This window comes from Impatiens glandulifera, chromosome 6 (genome assembly GCF_907164915.1).
Source record: "Impatiens glandulifera chromosome 6, dImpGla2.1, whole genome shotgun sequence".
Lineage (NCBI taxonomy): Eukaryota > Viridiplantae > Streptophyta > Magnoliopsida > Ericales > Balsaminaceae > Impatiens > Impatiens glandulifera.
The window spans coordinates 53,692,925-53,706,970 of NC_061867.1; the positions used below are offsets into that span (position 1 = coordinate 53,692,925).

Below are 14,046 nucleotides of genomic sequence, written 5' to 3' on the forward strand. Positions count from 1 at the left end.
TCAAACACACCCTAATAGAATTAACCATTGAGAAATGCTTGCAAATTGACATTTCTAAGTACATTAATATGAAAAACATAATATAACAACTCAAGCAACATCAAAGAATACACGAAAATACCATTTCTTAACAAGAACATAACAAATTCCATTTCTCGTTTGTCGATATACGAGAAACATAACAAATGTCATTTCTCGTTTGTTAAGAACACTGATAAACGAGAAACGGCACAATACTCGTGAAAGAATAAACGAGAAATGCATGCATGCAAAATAAGAACACTACTATAATACTCGTCATATACCCTAAAAGCATATACACACACATACACACATAAACGAATATAAGCATGAACCCTAAAAGCTAAATACATCAATATCCATCAATATAAACGACAGAATATACATCGAAGAGAACATTACAGATTTAAACCTAAACCTAAACTCTAAGCCCTAAACTCACCTGAATATATCGAAGAGACGGACGGACGACGGACAGACGACGAACGATAATGTTGAACGAGGTTGATCGATGATGTTGAACGAAGTTGGAATGGAAAGTGACAGTTGTAAAGACGAAGTTTTGGAAGTCTGGTGGGAGAGAGTCAATCGATATTCGTGAATGGGGTTTTGTTATAAATTAGGGCAAAAAAATATATATATACGATGAATGACGAGAAATGTCATTCACGCATTTTCATCTACAACGCGTGAGTTGATTAACGTGTTTTAGATGAAAATGCGTGAATGACATTTCCCATAAATGGAAAGTCGATCGAGAAATGTCATTCACGCATTTTCATCTAAAACGCGTTAATCAACTCACGCGTTTTAGATAAAAATGCGTGAATGGTATTTCCCGTAATTGAGCGATAAATCAAGTGCGCGAGGGTATTACAGACTTTTCGTAGGGCAAAAGGGCCCATTTTACCAACATTATCAGACGGGATCCATTTATGTATTTAGGCCCTTTAGTAGGGCCATTTCATCAAATTTCTCCATTTCTAACAAAAAAAAAATATTTATATATATATATAAATAAAATAAATATAAAAATTATCGTGCATTTATAACAATAAAAAATTGTTTATATCTTGAATTAATATTAATATAAATAATTTTTTTAGATGATATATGGTAAATAAATATAAATATATATATATATATATATATATATATATATATATTAATGAAAAATAAAATTTAATTAAAAAAGAGAGGAGGAAAGGAGAAAGAAAATATCGATGATGACGTGTATTAATATGGTGCTGGTTGACCGTGTATTAATTTGGTGCTGATTGACTTTAAGCATCATTTATATATATATAACAATTTTTGGCTCGTTAAAGAATGGTATGAAAGAACAAAAGTCAATAGAAAAATCGATATAATTCCAATTCACTACTCTTTAGAGAATGGTACAAAAGAACAAAAGTCATAGAACAACCTATTAAATTCATAATTCCAATTCACGATTCCTTAGAGAATGGTATGAAAGAACAAAAGTCATATAAAAAACTTAGAGAATGGTATGAAAGAACAAAAGTCATATAAAAAACTTGGCCTTTCTTATAATTCTTTTACTCTGTTATAATAGTTTGTTTAAGAAATCTTTAACCATAAAACCTAAACTAAACAAAAAATAAATAAAATCAATCATCCTTGTAACAAATTCACAATTTCTTAACAATAATAATAAGCCACAACTCCAACTAGGTTTGCAAGGTAGTCAACAAGCCGGAAAAGAAAAGAGTAAAATTGGTTGGTCGGGTTTATGGTTCATCCTCGAGAATCTCTTTATGCGCATGCATACACGAGGTGGTACAATACTTGTAATTATACCTATGAAACGGAACTTTACCCACAAGAGATGAATCGCAACACGAGCATTTCATGTCATTATCGAGCACCACCCCTTTTTGCTGTCCATCGCTATTTAAAGCGGCCATTCTTCTTTCAGCTGCTTCGGCTCTTTTCTCCCTATCCGCCACTCGCTTCCTCTCGAGTTCCTCCTAAAACAAAATCCAATTGTGGGATAAGAAATTGATAAAGAACTTTAATTAAGGAAGATAAATGAGAAATTATGACAAACCAAACCTCTTTCGATAACCGAGGTATCGGTTCTTTATTTTCATTGTTCTTTTTAGATTGAATAGCCTCCGCCTGTTAGAAGTGCAACACATATTATTGTATTATCCTCGCAGAAGGAAATAAAAATAACGAAAAGGAAATAACAAGCACCTGAGCTTTACTCTCTTTTGCCTTCCTTAACTTCTTCAATTCTTTTGCTCTTGCTTTCTTCTTTGCATCTTTCTCTGCCTGAAAAATCGAACATAAAATAAAACATGTACATATATGAACGCTTAAAAGGACAAATATACCCCCACGGTTACAAGAAGGTAAAAATTGGGATCGAAACAATATAAAGGAAGTAAAAGTAAAAGTTATTCATTCTACTTTAACTTGATTTTTGAATGGGAAGCCAATGATTTCAAATTTTGAGTTCAATACCCAGCCATTCTAGGCCTATTAAAAACCAGAAATCGAAATAAGCCAAGTCCAATTAACATAAACACTACCATATCTTAAGTATATTTGTTGAATAATCAACTATTGAACATCATATTCAAAGATCAATCGTAATAGGTCAAGGGCAAACGTTAGGGCTAATGACCTTAAGGTTGAAGTGTTGCAGTTGGGACGCCTAGCGGTTAGTAATAGAATAGTAGTCGTTAGGTTTTATTTAAGCTGAAAATTAGTTGAATACCCTTCTTAGATTGTTTCTATCTGTGTCATCTCAAGATTGTATTTCAAGTCCTATAACAAAGGGTCTTCTCTACATATCCAATCTAAAATCTATGAAATCACTATGGATTAAATACCTGCTTAGAAGCTTGAGAATCTTCCATTTCCTTCGTCAATGCACTAGGCACCTTAGCAGCATGCCAATCCCATTTCTCGAGGTTTGATGCCATAAACCGTCTGAAGATATTTCTAACTTCCTTCTCAGATGCGACCGTATAAGGAGTCCATCCTCTTCCGTCTTTAACACACGGATCAGACCCCTGTTCGAGAAGTTCCAACACTTTTTCACCATTTCCACACTTTGCTGCCTCGTGTAATTCTGTCGTAAAATTACTAACAGCTGCTGACTCGTCATCTTCGCTAATATTACTTGACTTTATCAAGTCGTCTCCAACTTTCTCTTTGCCAGATTTGGAATGGGAATCGTTCTTGTTATTCACTCGGGAAGATGGATCGGGTTTTTTTATTATGGCGACAGTTTCCTCGACTATTATTTCCTGGTTGATTTGTGTAAGGAGGGTATAGACTCTCTTTGCTTCTTTGAAGGTAGGACGCTTGACAGTTAGTGGAATGTTACGTATGATGCGTTTATCACAGGTGAAATAAGGTTGATCGGCGTTGAAAAGTAATTGACGGTTGCTTGAAGGAGCGGAGATGAAGATGCAACGGGCAGCTAGAAAGTAGGGATTCCAAGAGGTAAGAAGTTCTTGGATTTCCTGCAAGAAGATGAAATCAGTCAGAATGTAATTAAGCACAAATATTTGAGTCTATTTGTAATCACATTTAATGATTCAGCAGATTATGATCCAAAAAAATCTCAAGTTATTGTTATATTTCTTAAAAATCACAATCATCTAGGCTTTGCTCAATCTAGTTTTTTCAAAATAACCATATGCGATGTAGGTTATTGAGAATTGGGTAATTTAGGTAAAAGGACATTAAGCGTATATATAATAAATAAAAAAATTAAGAGACAGAGGTATTTTCGTTCATAGAGGTATTTTCGTTCACAATTTGAATGACGTGATTGATGAAGAGATTAATGAAGGGGTAGTGGGAATTATTTGATATTAAATTCAATATCTATCATGATATCCAGGATATAGTTTTTATAACAAATGAAGTCAAAAATCAAATTATAATATTGATCCTAATCGAGAAAACAAGATTTATACTAACCAACAATCACACAGTAATCGGATCATAGTACAGAAAATAATCATATACCAAAGGGAGAAAAGTATCATTCTCAATTTTAAGTTTGGCGATTTTTCAATCATATTGGGATTGTGACAGATGTCACAAGATACCAGTTTCCAACTAGGCTCACTATCAATTGATGTTTTAAACCATTACCTTCTTTAAAGCAAGTTCGTTATATCGACGAAGTGAGGCTCCAGCTGAATGTGCAGCTCTGCCACCTGCATCTTTTGTAGACTGTTTTTTCCCAGCTTTGCCTCTTATAACATATCTGTTGTTGAAACAAAGAGAAGTGCCGATAAGTTTCATTTGATAATGTTATTTAAAATGAATCTGCACAAATTAAGCTACAAAATTTCGCTTGAACAGTAAACTAGAGATGAATTAATTAGGTAGTTTAGGAAGAGCGTCCAAAACACAACTTTAGCCCCCATAAACAAATCAAACTGTATAAAACGCTGAGATTAAGGGTTTTGGACCCCTTTCTAGGCATTTGGTATCTACCATTGTGACGCTTCTACATCTGGTTGGTTGCGCTTCTCCATCTAATTCTGATATTATACCATAAACTATGATTAAACATTCAAGTACTTCAAACATATCATTTGATTAGTTCAACATTTTTTTCACACTAGAGACTTTCCACACTTAAAATTCAGTATCCCACTAAATTATCAGGTTATCAAACATACCCATAAATTTGATCTACAGCTTCTTTGATAACCCATTGGAATCAACTAGAAAAGATTTGTCAAACCTAAGTTTTAAATCTATAGCTTCTATTGCTTACCCATAGGAAACAACTAGAAAAAACCCAAGAAATGAATCTACAGCTTCTATTGATAACCCATAGGAAACAACTAGAAATGGTTTGTAAAACCCAAGATTTGAATCTACAGCTTCTATTGATAACCCATAGGAAACAACTAGAAATGGTTTGTAAAACCCAAAATTTGAATCTACAGCTTCTATTGATAACCCATAGGAAACAACTAGAAATGGTTTGTAAAACCTAAGATTTGAATCTACAGCTTCTATTGATAACTCATAGGAAACAACTGGAAAAGGTTTGTAAAACCTAAGATTTGAATCTACAGCTTCTATTTATAACCCATAGGAAACAACTAGAAAAGGTTTGTAAAACCTAAGATTTGAATCTACAGCTTCTATTTATAACCCATAGGAAACAACTAGAAAAGGTTTGTAAAACCTAAGATTTGAATCTACAGCTTCTATTTATAACCCATAGGAAACAACTAGAAAAGGTTTGTAAAGCCTAAATTTAGTAGAGTAGACAAGTAATAATAGTTCCATACATTGTTATCATAATATAAACAGATTAAAAATTGAAGACATAGCTGAAAAAAGCACAAGAGTTTACCTATGGAATGTTTTGTGTGTCACAACCAAGTTGCGATCAAAAACACATCCAGCAAAATGTCCACCACTTACAAGCAAAACAATCCTCAAACACTTAATATCTTTGGGCTCACGAACAAGAAACTTCAATCTTTCAATCAACTCTTTCTCACTCAAGCAACTATCAGATCCAAACTTGTCCATAGCAACTGATTTCTCATTCGCAAGTGAGAAATCAGCATCCTCATCCATAACCAAACCTTTCCAAATTGAAACTTGTTCACCTGTCTTAACATGAATAAATAGTTTCCTTTTGTATTCATTGTAAAATCCTCCACCTCGGTTTGTTGTTCGAACAGAACTTTCTTTGTCATGTTCATCTTCAGAACCTGATATACTCGATACATCATAGTCATCAAGTAAAGAATCAGATATTAAATCGTCGAATTCTTCTTCCTTCAAAGTATCCTTTCCGGATAGGCTTAACTTTACCTAAGATTATATACAAACCTCCAGTTAAATACTATCAACAGAAACATTTACTAAGCAACAAGATTCATCCAAGCTAAAACAAATTGTTTTTCAAAAAACGAAATTCAACATATGCATTAGAAATGACAGAAAATATCTATTAATGAAAGGAGAGGAAGAGAGATAGATTGCTTACATTGAACCGATGTAAATCGGACTTGAAATGAGATCTTTGTTCTTGAAGAGAATCGAACTCTGCTTTGCAAGTATTGCAAGACCACCTGTTAGTCAAAGACTTGTTAGTATCGATTTTTTGTTCGCTGTCGAGAATTTCATCGTCTAGAGTATCAATTTCGGATAAATCAATGGCGGCGGATGGATCAGGAACCGATGTTGGGGAGCGAACGAGGCGGCATAAGTCGAAGAAGTCCTGAGGAACGTCGAATACAGAACGGTTTCGTCTCTCTTCAGGTCCGGCTTGACGTTTTTGCTTGGGCCCTAGGTCTTGATCGTTGGTTTTATCGCCGCCAGCGGCGGCGTTGATGGTGGCGGAGTCGTTCATTCTCTTGTCAAAGTCGACTTCTGAAGCACTAATCTTTATATCGTATTTTTGTGTTACTAGTAAAGGAGATAGATAGACTCATTTGTGGGGGAAATTTTATGAAATGCTCATGATAAGGGGTCTAAATTCAAAAAAGGACTCAATAAACTTTGTAAAAAGGCATTTACATCTTGCGAAATGTCCGTATTGTCCCTTGCGTGCTCACTTTACCGCTCATTTACGCGAAATATCACTCACTCACTTTCATCTAAATCGCGTTTTTGAACTCTCACTCACTTTCATCTAAATAGCGTTTTTGAACTCACGCGATTTAAATGAAAGCGAGAAAATGGTATTTCGAGTTAATGGAAAGACGCGAAATGTCACTCGCGCGTTTCATCTAAAACGCATTTATGAACTCACGCGTTTTAGATGAAAACGCGAGAGTGATATTTCGCGTCTTTCGTCGTATATATATTTTATTTTGCCCTAATTTAAGAAAAAAAACATTTCTTTTCACGACTCTCGACTCTCTCTCCGACTCTACTCTCAAACTCTATTCCCCTGAAGACCACGAACAGCAGCTGACGACGACGACTACGACCACGACCTCTCTGTTTAAAGACCACTACTCTTCGTTCTCAAAATGGGTATGTTTATTTTATGTTATTTAGTGATCATGAACACTAAGTTGGTTATAGTATAGTATAGCTAGGTTGTATTCTTAGTTAGTGATTCGATAACTCCTGAATGAATGTGAATAAATACTATGTTATATGAACAAAGACAGATGTGACTCACGCGTATTGTTTCTCACTCAGGCGAAATACTCATTGAGAAGGAGTTTGCTGGTATGTTTCATGGAAATACAATGTGGCAAGAATTGCCCACAAGTTTGCTTCAATGGACCTATTGGATAGGGAGCTTATATCCCATTAGATCTATTGCAGCAAACTTTTGGAAAAGTTGTTTGTGCATTAGATTTCCTGAAACTCTACCAGCAAACTCCTCCTCAGTTATGGTTCACGTCATTTTCAAAAATCAACAACCGAAGTAAGTAAAAATCGTGAGTGATGCAACAACAGAACATTACAATACGCGTAATTCTTTTATTGTTGTTGAATTATTTTCAATTGCAACTCAAGTAATTCTTTACTTTGATGGAGAGTGGAAACTTGGTGCGTTTTCTCTACCCTTTCCATTAGATCCATTGCAGTAAACTTGGTGGCAATGTTTGAGATATTGGTTTTTCATGAGACCCTACCAGCAAACTCATGAATTATGGTGGACTTCATCTACAAAAGAAAAATGAACAACATTGGAGTAAGCAACTCCAGAACATTATATAATTACCTAAACTATAGAACATAACAACTCAAATAAGCAACATAAAAAATACATGAGGAAAGCAACATATAGGTATAATGCTCGTGAAATGGCAATTTGTGGTTATTAAAAACCCTAAATTATGCATGCATGCAGAATAAGAACACTGATATAATACTAGTGAATGAAGAACATTGGATAAGCAACATCATATACACACATAAACCCTAAAAGCTATATAAACCCTAAAAGCTAAGGATTATACATCAATATTCATCAATATAAATGACAGAATAATGAGAACATTACAGATTATACATAAACCCAAAACTCACCTGAATATATGATTGAAGAGACGAACGACGAACGATGATGAGAGTTGATCGATGATGTTGAACGAAGTTGGAACAAAGTTGGATGATGATGAGAGTTATAAATACGAAGTTGAAAGTTGGAGAGTCGTGAATGAAAAGTGAGGGAGTCGAGAGTCGCATGAAGGGAAATGTTTTTTTTTAAATGAGGGGGCAAATAAACTATATATACGATAAAAGACGCGAATACCATTAACTCGAAACGCACGAGTGGCATTTCGCGTCTTTCCATTAACTCGAATACCACTCTTTCACTTTCATCTAAATCGCGTGAGTTCAAAAACGCGATTTAGATGAAAGTGAGATAGTGGTATTTCGTGTAAATGAGCGATAAAGTGGGCGCGCGAGGGAAATACGGACATTTCGTAGGGCCAAAAAGCCCTTTTTGCAAAGTTTATCAGGTGAGGTCCTTTTTTGGATTTAGACAACTTATCAGGGCCATTTTATCAAATTTCCCCATTTGTGTTTTATTTTTTATTTTATATATATATATATATATATATATATATATATATATATATATATATATATATATATATATATATATATATATATCATAATTTTTTGATTTTTTTACTAAGAAGTTCAAAAGTTTTTATTTTTGTTCTTACCCTAATAATAGACTTTTTATAATTGAATTGTGTTTAGTTGGTTTAGGGTGGGCCAAAATAGTCTCATGAAACCGGATGGATAAAATTTTATTTTTTACATTACTGTGGAATGGATACTTTTTGGATGTGAAGTGTATCTCTACCTTAAGTTATTGGGTTTGTTGGTATTTTGGTGCAAAAGCAAAAAGAAAGTTTGGGTGACTGGATCACCATGGCCGTGGGTACACTCAAAATCTGATTATGGAAGAGATTAGGTTTTCAATCTATTGGTAAGAGTGAAAACTAAAATATAGAAAGGGATTACTTGCTAAAAGAAGGCTTACCGAAGGACCATTTTTAACCCGATAGGAAAATAAGATATAGGAAAATAAGATTTGAAGAGAATGCTATAAAATTAGGTGATTATATCATTTTAAGATTCGAGTTGATTTAACTTAATTAATAAATATAACAAAATCTAATTGACCTAGTTGATCCGCCAACTGTTTACAATTTTCTTGATTACTTCTTGTTCCAACTTTCAGCCTACTATTCAAAAAATTTGAAGGCTTCCCTTCCATTTCTGAAATTGACTTGTGGTCCCATGATTCACCCCTTCTAGATCTTGCAATGTCATTACTATTTATGAGAGTCGCTTATAACCATTTACATGGAGTTAGATCAGATTAAGTTTGAGTTGAGTCATATAAATCAGTCGGTTTGTGATAATTACAAATAAACAGATAAAGTTCATGTTAGAAATTATAACACGGAATATTAAATGAGTCAAATTCATATTAGTATCGTTCAACCCAAATTCGACTTAAATTGCAATCCCTAACTTTTTTTATACCACTCAAATTTGAATTAGACATTGAGTTTTGTTTGGTGTGACATTCTATTTAGTAAAATATTTCAAATTGTTGTATTTTTAATAATACTCATAATTATTAGTAAATCGTTTTTGATTCACCCTTAGGATGAATTATTTTATTTTATTAAAAAAATGATAAACTCAGCGAAATTGTAGAGAAAGTAAATCTAGAAATTCGACGTTGTATGTTATATGAGTAGTAGAGAGAAAAATTAAAAATGTCACATTTCGGATCAAAAAAATGTCCCAAAATGTCGGAAAAAATAATAAAAATAATTATGGGTCTCGAAATGACATCTTAAAACATAAAATGTCAAGGGCAGTGTGGCAGTCCACATTGGATTCGTGACCCTGTTTTCGCTGAACTGAATTTATATTTTTCTTTCATTAATTTTTTCTTCAGATTATTATTTATGAAAGCTATTATTTAACATTTAAGAATAATAAGGCTTCTACCCGATTTCAATATAATTATTAATTACCCATCACCGGAACATAATTATAAAATGATCGAACCGAGTTTCGTTACCTATCTGAACCAATTCAGTCATATGTCTATATAATAAAATCAACTATTTAACCGACTTTGATACTTTTATTGTACTTATTTTGATATATTTTTAATAAATCTCTTTATAACTAGTCTTGAAGGATGAACCTGGTATTATTTTAAAAATATATTTTTTAACTAACCTTTTAATTTAATTTTTCTTTTAAAGATTAATGAAATATGATATAAATAATAATCGTTTAAACATAACAACGAAAACAATAAAAATACGAGTGTTCACCTTATCATTAAACAGAACGAGCAACAATGAAAATAAAAACAAAAAATGCTCACTAACGAACATACATAACAAAAAATCAAGTTTTAACGAGCTCGAAATCTTTAAGAAGATCAATGAGTTCACTGGCCACCTCTATCGGTTTTCCAAAACATATCTCCACAATCGTGATAATAATTGCATTGTGTATTAAACGCATCGGTCGACAGCGATCACTGAACGTCTTACAATTACTTTCAAACCAAATAGTCCAACATAAAATAATTGGGATGGGAACTCATCGACTCAATCCGATCGAATTTATGGTTTCTATCTAAACATTTCAACAATCGATGATTGACTTAGACATCACTCATACAATGCCAAACATATTCAAAAGTAGGCTCCAAATCACAACAATTTTTTTACAATGCAAAAGCAATTGAGATGTTGTCTTCACTTCTTTACCATACATTCACAATTTTTTTCAAAATTCTTTCATGAATACACTTCAATTTCTTATAAAAGTCAGTTGAAACAATCACTACAAATAAGGTATAATAGTGACCGACATTAAAATATCTAAAAAGAAGGAATAACCATCTCATCGACATCCACAGATGAAATTTTACCGTATTATATATATTTGTTAATTTTGTTATTCTAACCAAATCGAACAACGGAAAATAATATATGGAAGAATGTCAATTTTACACACCAAGTTGTAAGAAGGTGTCAAATTTACTCATTAAATATCAAAATTGTATTTATATATACTAACTTGTCAAAAAAGTGTCAAATTTATTTAAAATAACGGAAAAGTTAAACGGAGTTAAAAATTTTGTCACATGTAATATTCACTTCTTTTTTATTTATATTACTTTAATTCTTTTTCTATTCAAACAAAATATTCAAATTTTTTCTTTCTCTCTCTTTACCCCCAACTCTTCATTTTCTTCTAATTGTTCCTCTTTCATCTCTAATATGAGTAATCTATTTTTTTTAAATCTCTATAATATTCACAAACACTATTTCTATAGCTCTGATTGTCTATTCTTGTTTAGGTTATAACTGGAATTAAAATTGATCTGATAGAGTATGGGTTACTGTAATGAAGATTAAATTATGAAATAATGAACTAATCATCTATAAAGATCTTTTCTTTCTCAACTTTTTCCAGAAAATTAAAGAACCAGTTATGTCGAAGTCAGATAATAATATTGTGAACAACCAGGTGGCCTAAAAACTGTGACGACAGTGAAGGTGGCGGAACATCCGATGAAGTGTTCGAGATGCGATTCTCCAAACACGAAATTTTGTTACTACAACAACTACAGCCTCGCGCAGCCGAGGCATTTCTGCAAGACTTGTAGAAGGTACTGGACAAAAGGTGGGGCCCTTCGTAGTGTACCGATCGACAGCGATGTCGAAAAAATAGGAAAATAAAATCATGATCTAGGCTTTCAAACGGAGTTGATTCCAAAAATTTCGGCGATTCTTCATCAGATATGATTAATGGTGGGTTAAAATTCTTCCATGGTATTAATGGCATCTCAATTATCACCTGCTATGGATTTTAGCTTTTTATTTCATAATTTTTACTCATATTAAAGATAAAGAGATGAATAGGACAATTAGAAGAAAATGAATAGTTAATGGGCAAAGAGAGAGAAAAATTGGATAAAGAAAAATTTGGACGTTTGTAAATTAAAAAAAAAAATTGGGGGATATTACATGTGACAAAATTTTTAATTCCGTTTAACTTTTCCGTTATTTTAAATAAATTTAACATTTTTTAACAAGTTAGTATATATAATAGAATTTTGATACTTAACTAATAAATTTAAAATTTTCTTACAATTTAGTAAGTAAAATTGACATTCATCCCAAATAATATATGAATTTATTAATAATGAGAAACAAAGATATGATAAAATAAATATTATTTATATAAAAACATAAGGGAACCAATAAAAGAAACAAAATAAAATTAAGAAAAAAAAAACATCCGAAATAAACTCACACTCAACCAAACTAAAATAAATTACATAAAAAGTAAAAACTACAAATAATTCACAAATCTACCACAACAAAACCCCAAAAATAACAGAAACCACAACCGTCCCAACCGTCATCATCTTCTCCGGCCGAACCTCCCAACCACCAGCCTTATCCGACGTACTACTCGCCGATCCACCAGGCGCTTCCGTCGGCACATCTCCCCCCGGAGAAGCAGCCGGCGGCGCCGGAGGAGAAAGAATAGGAACATCCGCAGATGGCCCCGGACTAGGAGCTTTATTCGCCGGCGCCGGTGAAGGCGAAATCACAGGTTCCATCCCCGGCGCCGGACTCGGAGCCTTACCAAATAATTCAATCGGAAGAAGTAAACTATCAATCGTAAAAATAACAAGCGGCGGTTCATCTCTCAATGTTTTCGCAACCCTAGATTTACTCTTCCCATCACTATGAAGTGTAACTTCATCGCCGGAAGTAGTAGCGGTTACTGAATATTTCTCAACACCGCTAGTCGCTAAAGTGTTAATCGAATCCTTCATCGTCTTCAATGATCCATACGGCATGTAATTAGCTAGGGCATGATATTGTAACAATGAAACCTGTTCAGCATTCGTAAGTTTAGTGAAATCAGGAACATCTGGATCTGTAAACGCCTTATCATTAGGAGCAAATATCGTCAATCCATTCTTCGCCGCCGATTCAAAAACTTTCAAAACTCCGGTAGATGAAATCAGATCCGCAAACATCTTACATCCACCAGCTTCAAGTAAACCGGTGATGTTGGTGGCGCCGGATGGCGCCACCAACGAACCAGCGATGATCGGAGAACTGATTTCGATAACAGCGAGAGTGTAAGGAATGGTTTTAACTTCTTTAGTATAAGATGAATCAAGTTTAGATCCTTCAGATGAACCAAAACCGACTCTACCGCCTCTTAAATCAGTAATGTTAACGAATCCGACGTTTCCAGGTGAGTTTCCGGTGGTTTGGTAAAGAGTGGTGGCGGAGACGGTTCCGTCGGGGATTTTGTGAAGTTTTTTGGCGTCGTAGTAATCGAGAAGGATGTGAAGACTGAGGAGATTTTTGATTACTGAGAGAGGATGTTTACCGGCTAGGGTTTGCATTGCGGCATTGTTGAGTGTTAGAACTGTGATTGTTTCTCTGCTGTTGATTTCGTCGTTGAGTTTGGTTTGAGATAGGTATGAGTTGAAATTGCTGTATTCCGGGAAGGAATCGAGAATGGCGGTGATGTTATGAGCGCCGGCGACGGTGACGGCGATGGTGAGAGATAAGGAGAGAGAGAGGAGGAGGAGGAATTGAGTGGACGCCATTGATGAATGTGAGGAGATGAAGAGGAGAGAGAGAGAAGTTATAGTGAGAGAGATAACTAGGGTTTAACCATGGTTAAGAATGAGATACAGTAAAGACAGAGCTTAGTGAGGAAGAAGAAGAAGATACAGCTGGAAAAATGGAGAAAAGGATGTGTGTTTATTTAAATGACGAAAATGGCCTTATACATATATTTTTATTTTTATTTTTGATAGTGGAGGTTTTAAATAATTTATTGACAACTAAGAATATTATTATTGATGATTGTGGCACCGACACTTTGGAATTGTTTTTTTTTTTTTATTTTAAATAAATCTTATTTTTATAAAATAATATGTTATTTGTTTTAAAATTGTTCTTTAACCTAGGTTAACAGGTGTTATTAAATAATTTGGAG

The 14,046-nt window shown here is 33.7% G+C and overlaps 2 protein-coding genes across 2 annotated transcripts; both read right to left on the bottom strand.

The window, feature by feature from the left end:
* Positions 1–1,643: 1,643 nt before the first annotated feature.
* On the bottom strand, positions 1,644–6,467 carry LOC124942229 (ankyrin repeat and zinc finger domain-containing protein 1-like). Its single transcript, XM_047482690.1, has 7 exons — positions 6,032–6,467; positions 5,387–5,856; positions 4,162–4,276; positions 2,883–3,521; positions 2,242–2,319; positions 2,098–2,163; positions 1,644–2,012 (listed from the first exon to the last, which is right to left on the bottom strand). The coding sequence occupies exons 1-7, from the start codon at positions 6,395–6,397 to the stop codon at positions 1,773–1,775; spliced, it is 1,974 nt and encodes a 657-aa protein (XP_047338646.1). The 5' UTR covers positions 6,398–6,467; the 3' UTR covers positions 1,644–1,772.
* Positions 6,468–12,191: 5,724 nt separating this feature from the next.
* LOC124941806 (fasciclin-like arabinogalactan protein 8) lies at positions 12,192–13,695 on the bottom strand. Its single transcript, XM_047482158.1, has one exon. The coding sequence runs from the start codon at positions 13,649–13,651 to the stop codon at positions 12,386–12,388; it is 1,266 nt and encodes a 421-aa protein (XP_047338114.1). The 5' UTR covers positions 13,652–13,695; the 3' UTR covers positions 12,192–12,385.
* Between the last annotated feature and the right edge of the window lie 351 nt (positions 13,696–14,046).